This window comes from Trypanosoma cruzi, genomic scaffold (genome assembly GCF_000209065.1).
Source record: "Trypanosoma cruzi strain CL Brener 1047053516931 genomic scaffold, whole genome shotgun sequence".
Lineage (NCBI taxonomy): Eukaryota > Euglenozoa > Kinetoplastea > Trypanosomatida > Trypanosomatidae > Trypanosoma > Trypanosoma cruzi.
In genome coordinates this window covers 79,920-93,581 of record NW_001849458.1, presented here as the reverse complement: position 1 = coordinate 93,581, position 13,662 = coordinate 79,920, and the positions used below count along the sequence as shown (strand labels likewise).

At 45.6% G+C, this 13,662-nt stretch overlaps 9 protein-coding genes across 9 annotated transcripts, besides 21 other annotated features; all 9 read right to left on the bottom strand.

Moving 5' to 3' along the window:
• Positions 1–649, bottom strand: Tc00.1047053510879.229 (protein kinase, putative; the record flags this gene model as incomplete). The annotated part of the gene is made up of 1 exon (XM_809592.1): positions 1–649. A coding segment is annotated over one exon (649 nt), but the record flags the coding sequence as incomplete, so codon positions are not given.
• Positions 1–1,169: a sequence feature (heterozygous, Esmeraldo-like haplotype).
• Positions 736–769: a microsatellite.
• On the bottom strand, positions 1,080–1,832 carry Tc00.1047053510879.220 (hypothetical protein, conserved; the record flags this gene model as incomplete). The annotated part of the gene is made up of 1 exon (XM_809591.1): positions 1,080–1,832. The coding sequence occupies one exon, from the start codon at positions 1,830–1,832 to the stop codon at positions 1,080–1,082; it is 753 nt and encodes a 250-aa protein (XP_814684.1).
• Positions 1,170–1,488: a sequence feature (haploid, non-Esmeraldo-like haplotype).
• Positions 1,489–1,643: a sequence feature (haploid, Esmeraldo-like haplotype).
• Positions 1,644–5,420: a sequence feature (areas merged during assembly that could not be assigned to a particular haplotype. This can correspond to areas where the two haplotypes were merged or to regions with more than two copies in the genome that were merged during assembly.).
• Positions 1,831–1,866: a microsatellite.
• Positions 2,128–2,151: a microsatellite.
• Positions 2,219–2,263: a microsatellite.
• Tc00.1047053510879.210 (hypothetical protein, conserved) lies at positions 2,392–3,441 on the bottom strand (the record flags this gene model as incomplete). The annotated part of the gene is made up of 1 exon (XM_809590.1): positions 2,392–3,441. The coding sequence occupies one exon, from the start codon at positions 3,439–3,441 to the stop codon at positions 2,392–2,394; it is 1,050 nt and encodes a 349-aa protein (XP_814683.1).
• Positions 3,443–3,472: a microsatellite.
• Positions 3,656–3,679: a sequence feature (AT_rich).
• Tc00.1047053510879.200 (hypothetical protein, conserved) lies at positions 4,007–4,507 on the bottom strand (the record flags this gene model as incomplete). The annotated part of the gene is made up of 1 exon (XM_809589.1): positions 4,007–4,507. The coding sequence occupies one exon, from the start codon at positions 4,505–4,507 to the stop codon at positions 4,007–4,009; it is 501 nt and encodes a 166-aa protein (XP_814682.1).
• Positions 4,662–4,689: a sequence feature (AT_rich).
• Positions 5,421–5,932: a sequence feature (areas merged during assembly that could not be assigned to a particular haplotype. This can correspond to areas where the two haplotypes were merged or to regions with more than two copies in the genome that were merged during assembly.).
• Tc00.1047053510879.190 (hypothetical protein, conserved) lies at positions 5,825–7,090 on the bottom strand (the record flags this gene model as incomplete). The annotated part of the gene is made up of 1 exon (XM_809588.1): positions 5,825–7,090. The coding sequence occupies one exon, from the start codon at positions 7,088–7,090 to the stop codon at positions 5,825–5,827; it is 1,266 nt and encodes a 421-aa protein (XP_814681.1).
• Positions 5,933–8,349: a sequence feature (areas merged during assembly that could not be assigned to a particular haplotype. This can correspond to areas where the two haplotypes were merged or to regions with more than two copies in the genome that were merged during assembly.).
• Positions 7,663–9,267, bottom strand: Tc00.1047053510879.180 (uncharacterized protein; the record flags this gene model as incomplete). The annotated part of the gene is made up of 1 exon (XM_809587.1): positions 7,663–9,267. The coding sequence occupies one exon, from the start codon at positions 9,265–9,267 to the stop codon at positions 7,663–7,665; it is 1,605 nt and encodes a 534-aa protein (XP_814680.1).
• Positions 8,350–8,417: a sequence feature (areas merged during assembly that could not be assigned to a particular haplotype. This can correspond to areas where the two haplotypes were merged or to regions with more than two copies in the genome that were merged during assembly.).
• Positions 8,418–13,662: part of a sequence feature (areas merged during assembly that could not be assigned to a particular haplotype. This can correspond to areas where the two haplotypes were merged or to regions with more than two copies in the genome that were merged during assembly.) that runs on past the window's edge.
• Positions 9,674–10,465, bottom strand: Tc00.1047053510879.170 (hypothetical protein, conserved; the record flags this gene model as incomplete). Its single annotated transcript, XM_809586.1, has 1 exon — positions 9,674–10,465. One exon carries the CDS (start codon positions 10,463–10,465, stop codon positions 9,674–9,676), a length of 792 nt encoding a protein of 263 aa, XP_814679.1.
• Positions 10,752–10,802: a sequence feature (T-rich).
• Positions 10,961–10,988: a microsatellite.
• Positions 10,992–11,016: a sequence feature (AT_rich).
• Tc00.1047053510879.160 (tyrosine phosphatase, putative) lies at positions 11,105–12,472 on the bottom strand (the record flags this gene model as incomplete). Its single annotated transcript, XM_809585.1, has 1 exon — positions 11,105–12,472. One exon carries the CDS (start codon positions 12,470–12,472, stop codon positions 11,105–11,107), a length of 1,368 nt encoding a protein of 455 aa, XP_814678.1.
• Positions 12,740–12,823: a sequence feature (T-rich).
• On the bottom strand, positions 12,968–13,645 carry Tc00.1047053510879.150 (hypothetical protein, conserved; the record flags this gene model as incomplete). Its single annotated transcript, XM_809584.1, has 1 exon — positions 12,968–13,645. The coding sequence occupies one exon, from the start codon at positions 13,643–13,645 to the stop codon at positions 12,968–12,970; it is 678 nt and encodes a 225-aa protein (XP_814677.1).
• Positions 13,487–13,511: a microsatellite.
• Positions 13,592–13,616: a microsatellite.

The window sequence follows — 13,662 nt, the reverse complement described above, 5'->3', positions numbered from 1 at the left end:
CCCGCGTATTGCCCGGGAGACATGATATACCCAACCTAATAGTTGTGTAATGACTAAATGTGCCAATGGGAGTGCTACGGCGCAGCTCCGCCAGATTGGGTCCCAGTCGCTCCATCACTAAAAAATTTATACCTCCTGTATTTCCACTCCCCAAGTACCGTGCTACCTGAGGACAGGATTGCATCTTTTTCAACGCTGCCGCCTCAATGCGAAGAACATTTTTATTTTCTTTTTCCACCTTGATGCACACCTCCACCGGACTCGAGGAGGTCCTAATTTTATGTGAAACTGCCAAATTGTCGGCCGTTTCATCCTCTTCATCGCCATCTCCGCAATCTTTTGTTTCTTCTACAGCCGTAAAGGTCTCACCGAAGGATCCAGCACCTAACCGGCCCGTGATTATCCACCGCTTCAGACGCATGCCAACCGTAACCCGAGTTTGCGCCAGTTTTGCTGCTGATTTTCGTCGTTTCAAAGCCCCATTCGCTTTTCCCCACATGCCAGGATTCGTTTTCTCATTTGAAATGTTTCTAACATCGGTGTCTCCATTCCGCGCCTCCTCCAGAAGGGTCCCGTTGAGTGGAATGTCATTCTCCACATGAGGGGATGGCAATCGGCGCTTGTTAGAATCACTCACATCAGCCAACATGTTTAACAGGTATTCAGCCAGGCCCTAACGCTCCTCTGCATAAGCCTTCCACGCAGGAACGCAGGACTCCCCAAGAGCACCCAATGAAAAAAAAAAAAAAAAAAAGAAAAAAAAAAGAAACAGTCACATTCGCCACTATGGACAAGCATAGAGAATACATGAGTGAGCGGCCCGTTGTATACCCATTCCACTTCTGCACTGCCTAGTATCCACCCACGTAAACGTTTAAAAAAAATGTGAAAAAACAAGGGGGGAAAAAAAATAAAAGATGATTTTCGCATCCACTTTCTCAAAAAAATTTAAAGAAAAAAGAAAAAAAGGAAGGGAAAAAATAAATTGCCACGTCGCGTTTTATCCAACAGATTCACACCCGTCTAACAATCCCTTCCTACTCTCCACGAGGTGTCCCAAAAACAACATGATTTCCTCACTACCGTCTTGGCTTGGCAAGACTATTCGACAAGCTCTTCGGTTTATGAGTAAACATGCTCCGTTGCGTTTCACTCCGCGCTGCTGCTAGCGCCTCTGCACGTTTTAAAAGGCGATTGTCCCGGGGAACTATCGGAACAGGGCACTTTCCCACTATTAGAGAAGCATAGTCCTGTACAAATTCTCGTAATCCTCCCGTTAGCACTGCCAAATTATCAACGCCCTTTTCAAAGAGGATCTTGCCAACGCTCTGTCCCACTGTTAATTCCTCTTCTAGATCGTACAATACGATACACTTGTTATCTTTATTCTTAAATTCAAACATCTCCGGAAGAAATGGGTTTGTTGCGTGTACCAACCGTCGCTTTGGGTAGTGCAGTGAGCCCTCAATATGACAGGCCCGGTAATCTTCCTCTGAGCGGACATCAAGAATGAGATACTCTTTAGGTGGCCTTGCATTTGGCGAGCGGTACTCGTCCATTGGGTGCGCAAATCCGCCGTCGCTATTGCCCATGCTTTTAGCCTCTTCTTGTCTTTTAAGAAGTAAAATATATTCCGCTAACGTCTTGGGGCGGATACGCAGAAAGCATTCGCCCAAGTGGCGCTCCGTGTTGGCCCCTGTTCGCTTCATGAGCCGTGCCACCTCTGCTGTCATTCCGGACTCCACAACTGCCTTGACATTCTCATACTTTGGATTTGCAGGCGTTCTGCGTAGCAGAAAGTTCTTTTCACCAATGGCCTCTCGAACACTCATATATATATATATATATATATATATATATATGTATCCGCTACTACCCGCCAAAAAAAAAAAAAAAAGATTAAGAAAACAACACCAGTAGCACCTTGCACAGTTTCATCGGAAAGGTTCTGGAGTTGGGGCGTGAAAAACAAAGGAATAATGATAATAATAATAGGGAAAGTGACGAAAAGGTATACAAGACAACATACATCTCTTCGCAGCAGAAATACGGCCGCCCCACAATTTTTTTTTTCAATTTTCCTCTGCCTCCTCCAATTTCACAACCATTGGGGCCTTTGGATGGGAGAAAAAAAAAAAAAAAAAAAACAAACCCAAAGAAAGCCAGCACCGCGGAAAATACCTGGGATAAGTAAATAAAAAGATTCCCCATCTTGTTGATATAAATACATGAATACATATATATATATATATATATAGATATAGATGTAGTCATTCAGGAAATGACACAACCGCCTCACATCAAAGAAATATGACATGTATAGAATCGAATCATTTCCATCCGGCAAATGCAGGGAGTAAAGAAACCTTCAAAAGAAGTTCAATGAGATCATCACTCCTCTACATTTATGGAGTCAAAGAAGAAACTCGTGTAAATTGGCCCTTCTTCGGGTAGATCACAACAATGCACCGCATTGTTCGCACGATCCACGCCAAATCTTGCGCGGATAGACTTGGGCCGTAGCTCCTTTGCAAATGCCGGATCAAAGGGGCCGCAGACTTCACGCACGAGATGTACCACGTCAACGCTATCATCTAGCGATACCAGCTGAAGAATCCAAACCAAACCAGTCAGGGCCTTAGCCGACTCCCCAAAATCGGAAAGCACACCCTTGTACGGCTCAAGAAAGTTATCCACTACGCGTGAAGAAAGGTTGGCAAGCATTAATGCCGTCAGCTCAAGTCCCGTATCAACCAGCTGCTGAAGGATAACGCCAGCAGCGTGGCTTTGTACAGCATGTGGTTTCACAATAACCACAGAGCAGCGAGAATCCCCCCGAATGGCAACTGGATCTCGGCTCACATGCTCCACTAACTGTGCCCATTTTTTAGCCTCATTCTCATCACTCGCTGCAAATGCGCCAGGTATGCGTTTTACGTAATCTAGTCCCTTTTGAATAGCGTCGGCGCGCACACAACATGCTGCAACCAAGCGGGAATCTGTGAGCTCTTCAGGCAGACTATACTTCTCCGAGGTGCCTTCATGTAGCCATGCCATTTGCATGGAAGAAATAGTAAAATCACACTCTTCCGTGAGTATGGCCAAGTAATGGCCCAGCCGTGGGAACAGCGAATCCCCTAAAAGCACCACCGTGAACTCACTCTTCTTTTCACACAACACACGTGTTACCTCATCCGCGTAGTCGGTAATTTTAACAATTCCACCATTTATTGTCAGAGACGCACCGAGAGTAAAATCATCTTTCTTCAAGTGAGGGAAGGGGGCGCGCCTGAGATAAAGCACATTCTTGGGAATTTCCCGCATTTCAATGGAACGATCCTCGTAGAAGAAAAACAATACAAAACGCCGGACAAGTTGCGATATATCGTCTTGTCTTTCGCAATAAAGGGCAAGACGTGGATCCTGCCTCGATAGCGCCATCTTTTTTTTTTTTTTTTTTTTTCCTTTTTTTCGGTTTTTCGCTGTTAATTCAAACGTCACTGCCTCTAACACCTTTTCTTGTTGTTGTTATTGTTGTTCTATTGCTCCTTCCGACCCTCCCAATATCCAATCCCACTTTTCCTTTAATGAAGAGCAATATATACAAATATACAAATATATCAGCCGGAAGAGAAATGCAGCCTCTCCAAATAACAAATAAAATAAAAATTTTATTTTAGGAATTTCTTCTCCTTACTGTCGTCAATGTGGCATACTCGGAATGCGTCTTTTTACAAAAAGCACACCACCATTTACTGAGGGCATCAACATTAAAATTATAATGTTCTTTTTTTTTTTTTCTATAATTGTTCTTTCTTCTGCATCTAAAATCTACAACAGGAAGGTGGGGAGCGATATTTTGTGTGTGCACGCGTAGCTCCTTTCCCGCGGTCCACTCAGAGCCGCATGCACACGAAAGGATGTGAATTCCCACTTAAATAGAATAAGATAAATAAATAATCGAATAGAAAAGCTGCCTCTTCACCCCCAGCAGACCCACACGGTACTACTTTTTGACTTTCTTCAGCATTTTAGATAAACGGTCCCGTTCCATTGTCTCTCTCCTTAGCTCAAGCTCCTTCTTTTCAATCTGTCGCACGATATCCTGCACGTCCCGTTGTCGCTCCCGCCGGTGCTGCGCCTCTAACTTTTCTTCCCCGCGAAATGCACTGAGCGCGGAGCTGATTCGCTCGGACAATATCGCCACCTCACCTCTCGCTTTTTCTGTGGCCTCCTGCAGCGACTCCAGTCGCTTTTGTTCCTGCTCCAGTTGGGCGCGGTGCTCCGTCGTTGCAGCTCGGATTGCAGACTCCCGCTCCTCGAATGCCTCGATGTAACTCAGCAGTTGCTCTGCAAACTGCGTTGGCACCGTCGCAAGCTCCATATCCTCAAATGCAATGCCCATGTCACGCAACTTCATGCCGAGATGCACGAGAGTCATATCCACGTACTCACTCTGGCGAGCGCGGCTGCCTTCACCGTCAAATGCAAATGGCTCCGAATCCATAGCCTTTGCGGTATTTCTCTCCGTCTGCGTATTTATTTGGCACCCCGCGCCTACAGCACGCACCTAAACTCTTTTTCTTAAAAAAAAAAAAAAAAAGAACAGTAAACAACACAAGCAACATCGCCCTAAAGCAACGTGGGCTTCAAACAAAAGCATTTAAAATTAAGTAATATATATATATAGAAGGCATTGGAAAAACCATCTGTACACATTCTTCTATCAATACCGGAGAAATAAAACCGCTTTGAAACCCGTACACACTTTCCATGTATATGATCCGCACAAAAACACGTCCGGGTTGTAAACCCTTCTTTGCCTCCGCTTCCTTACAACAAACACCCACGGGCAATTCGATTAAAATGTGGTCCCTCGTCCATTATGACGCAGCGCTTCTGTTGATCCGTATCCGGCCTCAAGCTACTTGTGCGTGGCTTGGAGGAGTCGGCGTACGCACGACTTCCACCTCGAATGGGTATCCAAAACATCCCCGCTGAGGAAACCCTCTTCAATGTCACATATAAGTTGTACACGGACAAAAGAAGAAACAACGTCTGCATTCCCGACATGGAAAAAAAATAGCCAGCAACGCATAGACGGATCGCACCGAGAAAACGCTTGAAGTCCAACGGCATGCCTTTATGCACCTTGTGAGATCCCCATCTCGACCCCAAAAAAAGCCTAAACGCCATGCAGAGAAGCGGCAGCGTAACAGCCACGAACTGACAGATCGTAGCAACCCCCCAAATGCCTCCAAAATCCAACAAAAACTGCCATGCCAAAATAACGGCTATGAAAGACGCCGTGTAAAAGTGCCCTCCGAGTTGCATTTTTTTGCACTTTTGTTACTTTTTTTCCCCCCCCGTGTGTGTGTGCGCCTCACCTATTCGTTGTATTCCCCCCTCTACGACTCACTCCACCCACATCGATGTGGCCGTATGTAAGCGCAAAAAAAAAAAAATGACTGTGAATTTCACGTCAAAACAAGCCGCAAAAAAAAAAAAAAAGTTGTATTCAATCCAAAAAAAAAAAAAAAAAGAGACTCAACAGCAAAAACCAAGAATAAGAAGGAACAAAATCAGTCCTTTTTTACTTGTCCCTTCGCTTCCTTTCTTCTTCTGATCATTCCTTTCCCTTCACTCTGCACGTGAGTTACAGTGGAATAAGTGAATTCCTCCTTCTCCTCCTCACAAAAACGCAAAAATCATACTCTACATGTGTACAGAGAATCTCAGGAAAATTCCCTCTGATCGTCCCATATATCCCTGCATTCATATATATATATTTATTTACATGTTTGCTTCTTCGAAACAGCCGCATCTATGCCAAGTTCCACTGTCTCTTCAGCACCGCCTCAAAATCCTTATCCAACTGTACTGTCGCGCTCATAGGAATGTACCAATCAACAATTTCCTCCAAAGTAACCCGCCGTTGAATGGCAAGACGAACGTCCCATGCACTCAGAAAAGCATTCTTTTCCTCACCATCTTTTGCATTGAAAGAATTGTGAAGCTCCAAGACATCGATAGTACCGCATGTGTCTTTTGGAAACAACTCCCAGAGTCGCTCAAGCATCATCATACGGGCTGGGGAAAGTTGCGGTAAAAGCATCGTCAGGTAAAGTAAGTAATCGACAGAGCTGTCTCCCCTTGTATCCAAAACTTCTAGAGCTTCTTCCGGTTTTGCAATGTATAGGCGTTGCTGCCACAATGTCGCCAAAAAGTCCTCCCTCGTAAGAAAAAATGCCCCCTCTGCATCTTTTACGCGCAATAAGAGAGAAACCTGTCGAGCGGCAAGCGGTGAGGCCATGACAGCAGGACGGTGTGAGGTGCGAATAATCCCATCAAAGTCCGCAGCAATTTGTCTGACCTTGTTGACAGCGCCTTTCTGAACTGCCGTCTGAGAAGCCTTGAAGGTTGCACCACAAATGTTTTCCCTTTCATCATTCACTGTAACGTGTTGGCCTGACTTACCTGCAAGCGCAGGCCATACACCTCGTAAGAGCGCCACAAACGAAGCGTCATCAAGGCACGATCCAGCGACGCACGAGTAGTACTGCTCAAACTCCTGCCGCGTCAATACACCATCAGGATTGGTGGTGGTATTGAACGTCCCTTGAAATTCCTCCCGCACCTCCTTTTCGCTGCGCTCTCCAGACAAAACGGAAGGATGGCCTGCAGGATTAAACGCATTCACGAGATCTTCAATGAAAATCGTCCCATTCGTGTTCTGCCTAAAGGTGTACCACAACCGTATGATCCAAGTACGCTTCACTGGAGTGAGTTCTCGTCGCAAGGCTGCAATAAAATCCACCGGATCAAGCATGCCATCCCCAGTTCTATCCAAGACAGACATTATTGCCTCCACATCCTCCTCGTCCAATGGGACATCGTTACTTTTTAGGCATTCTACAAAGGTGGCTTTATCCACAAGTTTCCCACCAGCGTCTACTGCTATGCCAAGACTGCGGCTAAGGGCACGAATCCCATTAGCTCCTGATGCACCGGTAAAAAGAAGCCGTCTTGTTCTCTCCACTATCGCCTTGAAGCGAGTACACTTCGCCTTGGAAGCGTAAAGGACTGCCATTTAAATTCTCCGGGCTACGCTTGTCAGCTATCACTCTTTTTTTCAATGCTTTTCCAGCACACCCACACCCACCCTTTATTTCCCACCACTGGTTAAATACCTTGTCGCAAAAAAGTAACAGTTTACGAACAGCCAGGAGAACACACACACACAGAAAAAAAAAAGTGGCGTCCACAAATAATGGCAGAAGCAAAGGTGGAAGAGCGTGCTATTAACACACAAACCACTGTCGCCAAGTAGGCAGAAATCAACGGGTGAAAGTTAAGAAAACCAAATCAAATATATATGTATGCATATTACACATATTGAAAGAAAAAAACACCAAAATCATTTCGATAATGACGATAAGAAAAAATTGTGTGATACATGAACCGTCCTTAAGCATACAGAAAGGAAGAGAGAGCATATTAAAAGAAAATATATATATAACAGAAAAGAATCGAAATTCCATGCCCTCTCAAATGTTAACACTCTCCATTGGCACATGCCGGTGGCATGGCTAGAGAAAACTCAAGTCTTCAACGGCTTTTCTGTGCCAATTAGAAATGACTCTTCCCCCTCCACATTTTCCTTCAAAAAATTTCGGTAGGCTGCACCTCAACAATCCGCAAATACGGCTTGTTGCGTGCCAAAATAGAAAGTGCAACGGGAGCGGAAGGTCGTGTACGCGAAAGCACATACGATACATCAGCCACAGAATGTACTGTGACATGATTGACTTGAACTATCACATCCCCATAACTCACAGCGTGCACTGCTTGGGATGCCGCAGGGACGGATATCACACGCACCCCCTCCAAGCCCTCTTCATCCGCCAAATATATCCCCAATAGTTGCTCATGAAGAGGAATTATTTCTTTTTGAACAGTCGTCAAAGAACCATCAACTTGATTGTTGGGTAACGGCTTGGACTCATAGTAGGCGCGACGTTCTGCCTCAAGGCTGCAACGCTGTTGCTCATGAAGCGCGTTCAGTATTTCACTATCTTTATCCATCATTATCCGTAAAACACGAGCAAACGGCGGTGTACGTAAAAGAAGATCTATACAGGACGACAAACTCGATGAGTCGAGAGCCTGTCGCACATCCTTTGGGTTTAATTCCCACATTCGATAAAAATTTGTTAGTTCATTGAAGTCTTCCATGTACTTGTTCGACAACGCCTTAGCGACCACTTCCTCAATTTCATTATGGTCCACCTTGGTGCGGTTTAGCTTCATATCCCTTTCAATAGCGGCTGATTCCATCACCCGTACTTGTTCCAATGATGCTTCCAAGTCCACTTCCAGGCGACGCACCCGCTTGGCCAGTGCAATGATGACAGTAAGAAATTTCTCTTCGGTTGAGCCACTCAACTCCTTCAAATTCCCAGAAAATTCCGATGCGGAATCAGTGCTTTGTAGCATGCCGTCGTTCTTCGCCTGTCCAGCCGCAATACGCATAACATCCTCCGTGAGCCTGCTCAAGGCTTCTTGCATGTCTTGCAGTTTGGATTCAAGGAGTGTGCATCGAGAGCACGCAATTAATGGAGGAATGAATTGCAACGGTTGTTGTTTTTCTTCCATTTCATTGCACGTCGTTACTGGAGGGTTATCATCATGGTCAGCTGGCGGACTTTGTAATAAATTGCGTCTTATCGGAGGCTGCGCTGAAAGAGGCCCTTGATCCACCCTGTCTTCCTCGTCCTCCGGAGTAGACGGTTCGGGTTTCTCCATTGCAGATTCGCTGCCCTCATGAGAATCGTTTGAAAACAGTTGAGGTCCAGCGGACCCTAGCACACATGCCGTGAGTTCTTCCATCTTCTTTTTCTCCGCATCGTTGCTGGGAATGCCGTGCTGCACAGACATATCGGAAAAGCCACGGCTATCGTTAGATTCACTCCGCAAAGAATCCTCCGGGGCGGGATTGGGTGTTCTTCTCCCTGACGGGATGCGCGGTGGCCGCCCGCCCAACTTTACGCTGCCACTTCGCCGAATTGCGGCGCGGCTGCCAAGGCTGGCATTGCTGAGGGACCGGCAGTTGTTGGGCGTCCGTGATGCAGAGCGACTGCGTTCCGTGCACTGGCGATGTTGTCTCAACACATTGTCTGCGGCACTTTGCTCGTAAATATATTTTTCCTTCATAAGGACTCCAACGAGTTTCTGGAACTCATTTGGCTCCATCAAAGTATCCGTCATTTGTATACACCGTTATAACACCTTATTCCCTCTCGTGTTCAAAAGACTCCCTCAACAACAACAACAACAAAAAGGTCAAAAATCCCACACTTCGTTCACGTGCTTCGTTTGACTTGTTATTTTCACTGTTTATGTTTCTAAGAGTCCTTCCTTTCAGTTACCAAAAGAGAAACATGTCAAAAGGGGCGATAAGTTTACACACATATAGAAATGCGGTCTGCAAATGTGTATGGGGGAAGAAACAGAGAAGTCACAGAATAGACGGGACGAAATGGCAACATCGTTTCCTGACTACATCTTGCTCGGGCAATTAGGCAAATGACCAGTGATCTTTTCAGCTCCCGGCCCTATGGAAACATAACAAGAATGGGTAAAAAAAAAAAAAAAAAGATGGCTCTTCCAATCTTTACTGTTCTGATCCCTTATTTACATTCACGGCTGACGCTGCCGTTGTCTCTGCTGCAGTGAGGGTGGGATCCAAGTGCCACCACTCATCAATGTTGCTCATCTTAAAAACTGCCGGAGCACCAGAGGCGCAAACATGTGTTAGTGACGTCTGTTCCTTCCGCATCTTTTCATTTCGCTTTGCTGCTCGAATGCTCTCATTCATTTTCTTCACTCGAGAGAGAGGACTATTGTACGCGTCCATATTCAAGATTTTCTTTGTTTTGTTTAGTTCCACGTAGCTTCTTTGGCTCTCCTTCGGGTCACCGATACGTCCTGTGAATGTCCAAGACTTCTTTGATGAGTCCCATCCACTCCGCAACTCCTTTTTTCTTTCCGAGCACTCAGACGCGATAACTCGGGAAAGATAACTGTTCCACCGCTCCCTGGCACTGTCAACGTCCCTGGGAGATCCCTTCTTTACCCTCGTTGTCCACAGCCCTGGACGGCATTTCGTTTCAAGATGTTTCGCCCCACGAACAATCTCGGGAAACTCCCTATGGAGCACCTCCACACCCTCAAAGCTATGCAAAGAGTGCATAATGGGAAGCTGAGGAAACGGGTGAGCCTCATCCAACACGGAAATGTTCCAACGTGGCCGCTCGAATGAACGAGGCGCGCCCCTAAAGCGAATCACTTCACCACGCCGGATTCTTCTTTTGTCGTTCTTCGGCAGCGAATCAAAAACTCTTTCGTTACGCGCATACGACGCACCGGCAAATGTGATGCCTGGAAGCGGCACAACTTTAGACATGGCAACCGTGTCTCTTTGTCAGGTCCGAAAACGACAAGAGCAGCTTTCCCTCCTTGCCAGGAAAGGCAAAAAGGCAAAAAACAAAAACAAAGAAGGGAGCTCATCAACCACCATAATACAGACAAGCATACATGTAAATAAAATAAAGTGGGTAACGATGCAGCCATCGTAAGCCTCGACCATCGTCAGCAACTCCTCTCGCATTAACGACACCCCAAGTCGTATTAAGCACACACAAGACAGCAGATACAAAGGATAAAGAAGACGCAGAAACACAGACGCATTTAAAAAAAAAAAAAAAGAATACCGAAAAAGAAAAAAAAGAAAGTAAAATAAACTCTCCGAGAAAAGTGTTCCTTCTTTTGCGATGTATTATTTGTCGTCCGTTTTTGTTTGTTTGCTTGTTTTTCCGCCTTCTTTTCTAATTCAAGTAAATCTTTTATTTTTATTTCGTGTGCAGTCTTCTTAAGAGGGGGCTGAGGGTACACAGAATGCATATATATATATATATATATATATATATCGCAAAAAAAAAAATAAAAAAAAATTAAGTGATAACTTCATTCGCGATCCTTCAATGGCAACGGCAAGCTCCGCCTCCCAGTCTATCAGACCGTCGGTTGCCCAAAGACCGAGCGGTTAATCCACAAAAATCACATTAACCGCCAGATCCTTACAAAATGTGTCTCCATCTTTTCCCTTCGAGAGTCGTCCATCCAGCTCACGATCTTTAAGCGAGAAACGCTCATAATTACTACAGAGAGAGGTGTTTATCCAGAAATAGAAAAGTTCCTCATTGAAAAGGCGGTGACGCTGATGGAAAGTAAAACGCAAGTCGCCCTGAAGCGTCGGTTCCTCCTCAAAGAGAAAGAAAAATCCCTTTGGATCCCTTTTAAGTCCCCCGTGAAACAAGTGGCGGGAGTCAATTTTCATCACACCGTTTTCTTCCACAGTGAAATACACATCCACCTGACCACAAGACTTGATACTGGAATCGACGATAATCTGGTAGAGTTTTATTGGGCGGGACGGTGGGAGTTGTCCACCAAAGTCCCGTACTATACGATCGTAGTAGTACACATACCGACACTGTGAAGGGATGGTCACGCCAAGGCCATTGTACGTCCGTGCGTTGCCAAACACACGCAAGGCCTCCTTTGCGTCAGGAATGCCAATAGGGTCAAGTGAACGTAGTAGACATGAAACCATCACTCCTGTTCTACCCTTCCCCGCCTTGCAGTGTACAACCACAACGTTTTTTGCGTCTTCCTCCAAAAACGATGTGGCATCGCGGATAAAATCAATCACAAGACTTATAGGGCACGGAGCATTATGGTCATCAAACGGAAACCGCTTAAATTTCCCTTGAAACCGTTTGGGGGAATCATACTCCGGTCGCTCGGAACATAGATTGTAAATACGATAGTGACCTCCATGCTTGCTCTCAAGAAAAAGTTCTACCTGATCAATGGGATTCCGATAATATTTCTCCGTGCCCCATGCAGGAAATCCCATGGCAATTAACCGCGGAGTAATGTATGTCAAGTCAAGATCAAATCCGTCCATTTTATAGCGACGCTTTAATTGGCTGACCTTTGAACGCATCATCGCCAGTGCGGAGTTTTGGCTTACCAATACAGCAAGACTACTACCGATTTCGGTGGGCTTGGGAACAGGATCCTCTTCGGCCACGCGAAAGAAAACTGCATCGTCAGAGTCAAAACTATCCTCCGACAATATCTCATCGATAATATTTAAATCTATCTGCCCTGCAGCAGTGTTAATGCCATTACCCACGTTTTCTAAAGAGTAAGAAAAAAACTCCACCTGGTCTAACATGAGGTCCTCTAACTGCTTTTTTGCCGCCCCTAGCTCCTCCTCCATCTCACGAGCTCCACGAATACACATCATCGTGGTAGATAAACAGGTTTCACTAGCAGTATTTTTCATTTTCGTGTATTCTTGTATCACCCTCATTACCCTCATCATGGTGCATATCTGTTTCATTAAACTCTTCGCCTAAGAGCTTGTTCAAGTCGTTGAGACACAATTCCGGTAGAACACAAGTACTGCCATTAGGGGCCGACGTGTTTCCCTCCTTGCCACACGTGCCCTCGTTGGGTACTTTCAAACACGTCCCCGTGCATGGACCCATGGCACAAACCGGGCAGCGTGCAACATATGACCCCCACTCGACATTTCCCCCTGCATGTGCGTTTAATGACGCCATTATTCGTCACGACTGCCTTTTTCAGCCGCACCAATGAAACCTCTAAAAACAACAACAACAAAAAATATATGAAAAAAAGTCCAAAGCGCCAAGACAAAAAAAAAAAAAAAAGAAGCACACACACAAAAGTTACACCAATCAGTACTTTTTACACCACGACATAAAAGACCGTGACACATCCTTCTTTTTTCTGCGTTTTTCTCTGTTGCCTTTAAAAAAAGACAATTGTCTGCTTTACTGACACGTCAATAGGGCCGCAATTGGATAATTATTCACTCCCTTGAAAAGATGTTTCTTCCCGCATTTCGAAGCGTAAAGAGTGCCTTGATGGACACCTCTCGCGTGCGGGCACCCACGACCCGCTCCACGCACTTCCCATTCATAAACAAGAGCACCGTTGGGTAAGTCAGCACGCCGTACTCTTCCACCATTCTTGGGGCATGCGGCCCAGGCACAAGCGCCAGTTTCGTTTCGTTGGGATTTCCCATGTTCATTGCATTGATGGACGAGATGAAGCTGCGCGTGAGCGGATCCTCCACGATCTTCGTACCGGCACCACCTTCTCCCGCCGTGCTGCGAAGAGAGCCGGAATGGAGAACGGCCAGAACACACTTTGTGTTGTAATACTTTAAAAATTCCATGAAAACCTTTTCATTTGGCAGCTCGGCAATCTCGTAGCCGCTGGCGGGGGGCCGTGAGATCTTGCTGATCTTCGTGATGAAGAGGCATCGCCGTGTCAGACGCATCATGTTCCTCGCCAAGACAGCGTCATACTTGGACACGGTAGCCACACACACAAACAAACAAACAAACAAAAAGACACAGACGTAAATAAAATAAAAAAGAAAGGCAAAAAGTAGTACCATAGACTGCGGTCCCGTCGCAACCTCCAAAACATAATAATAATAACAATAACAATAAAGAAGGGCCGCAAACAAATAGCCATGCATGCAGAACAACAAAACAA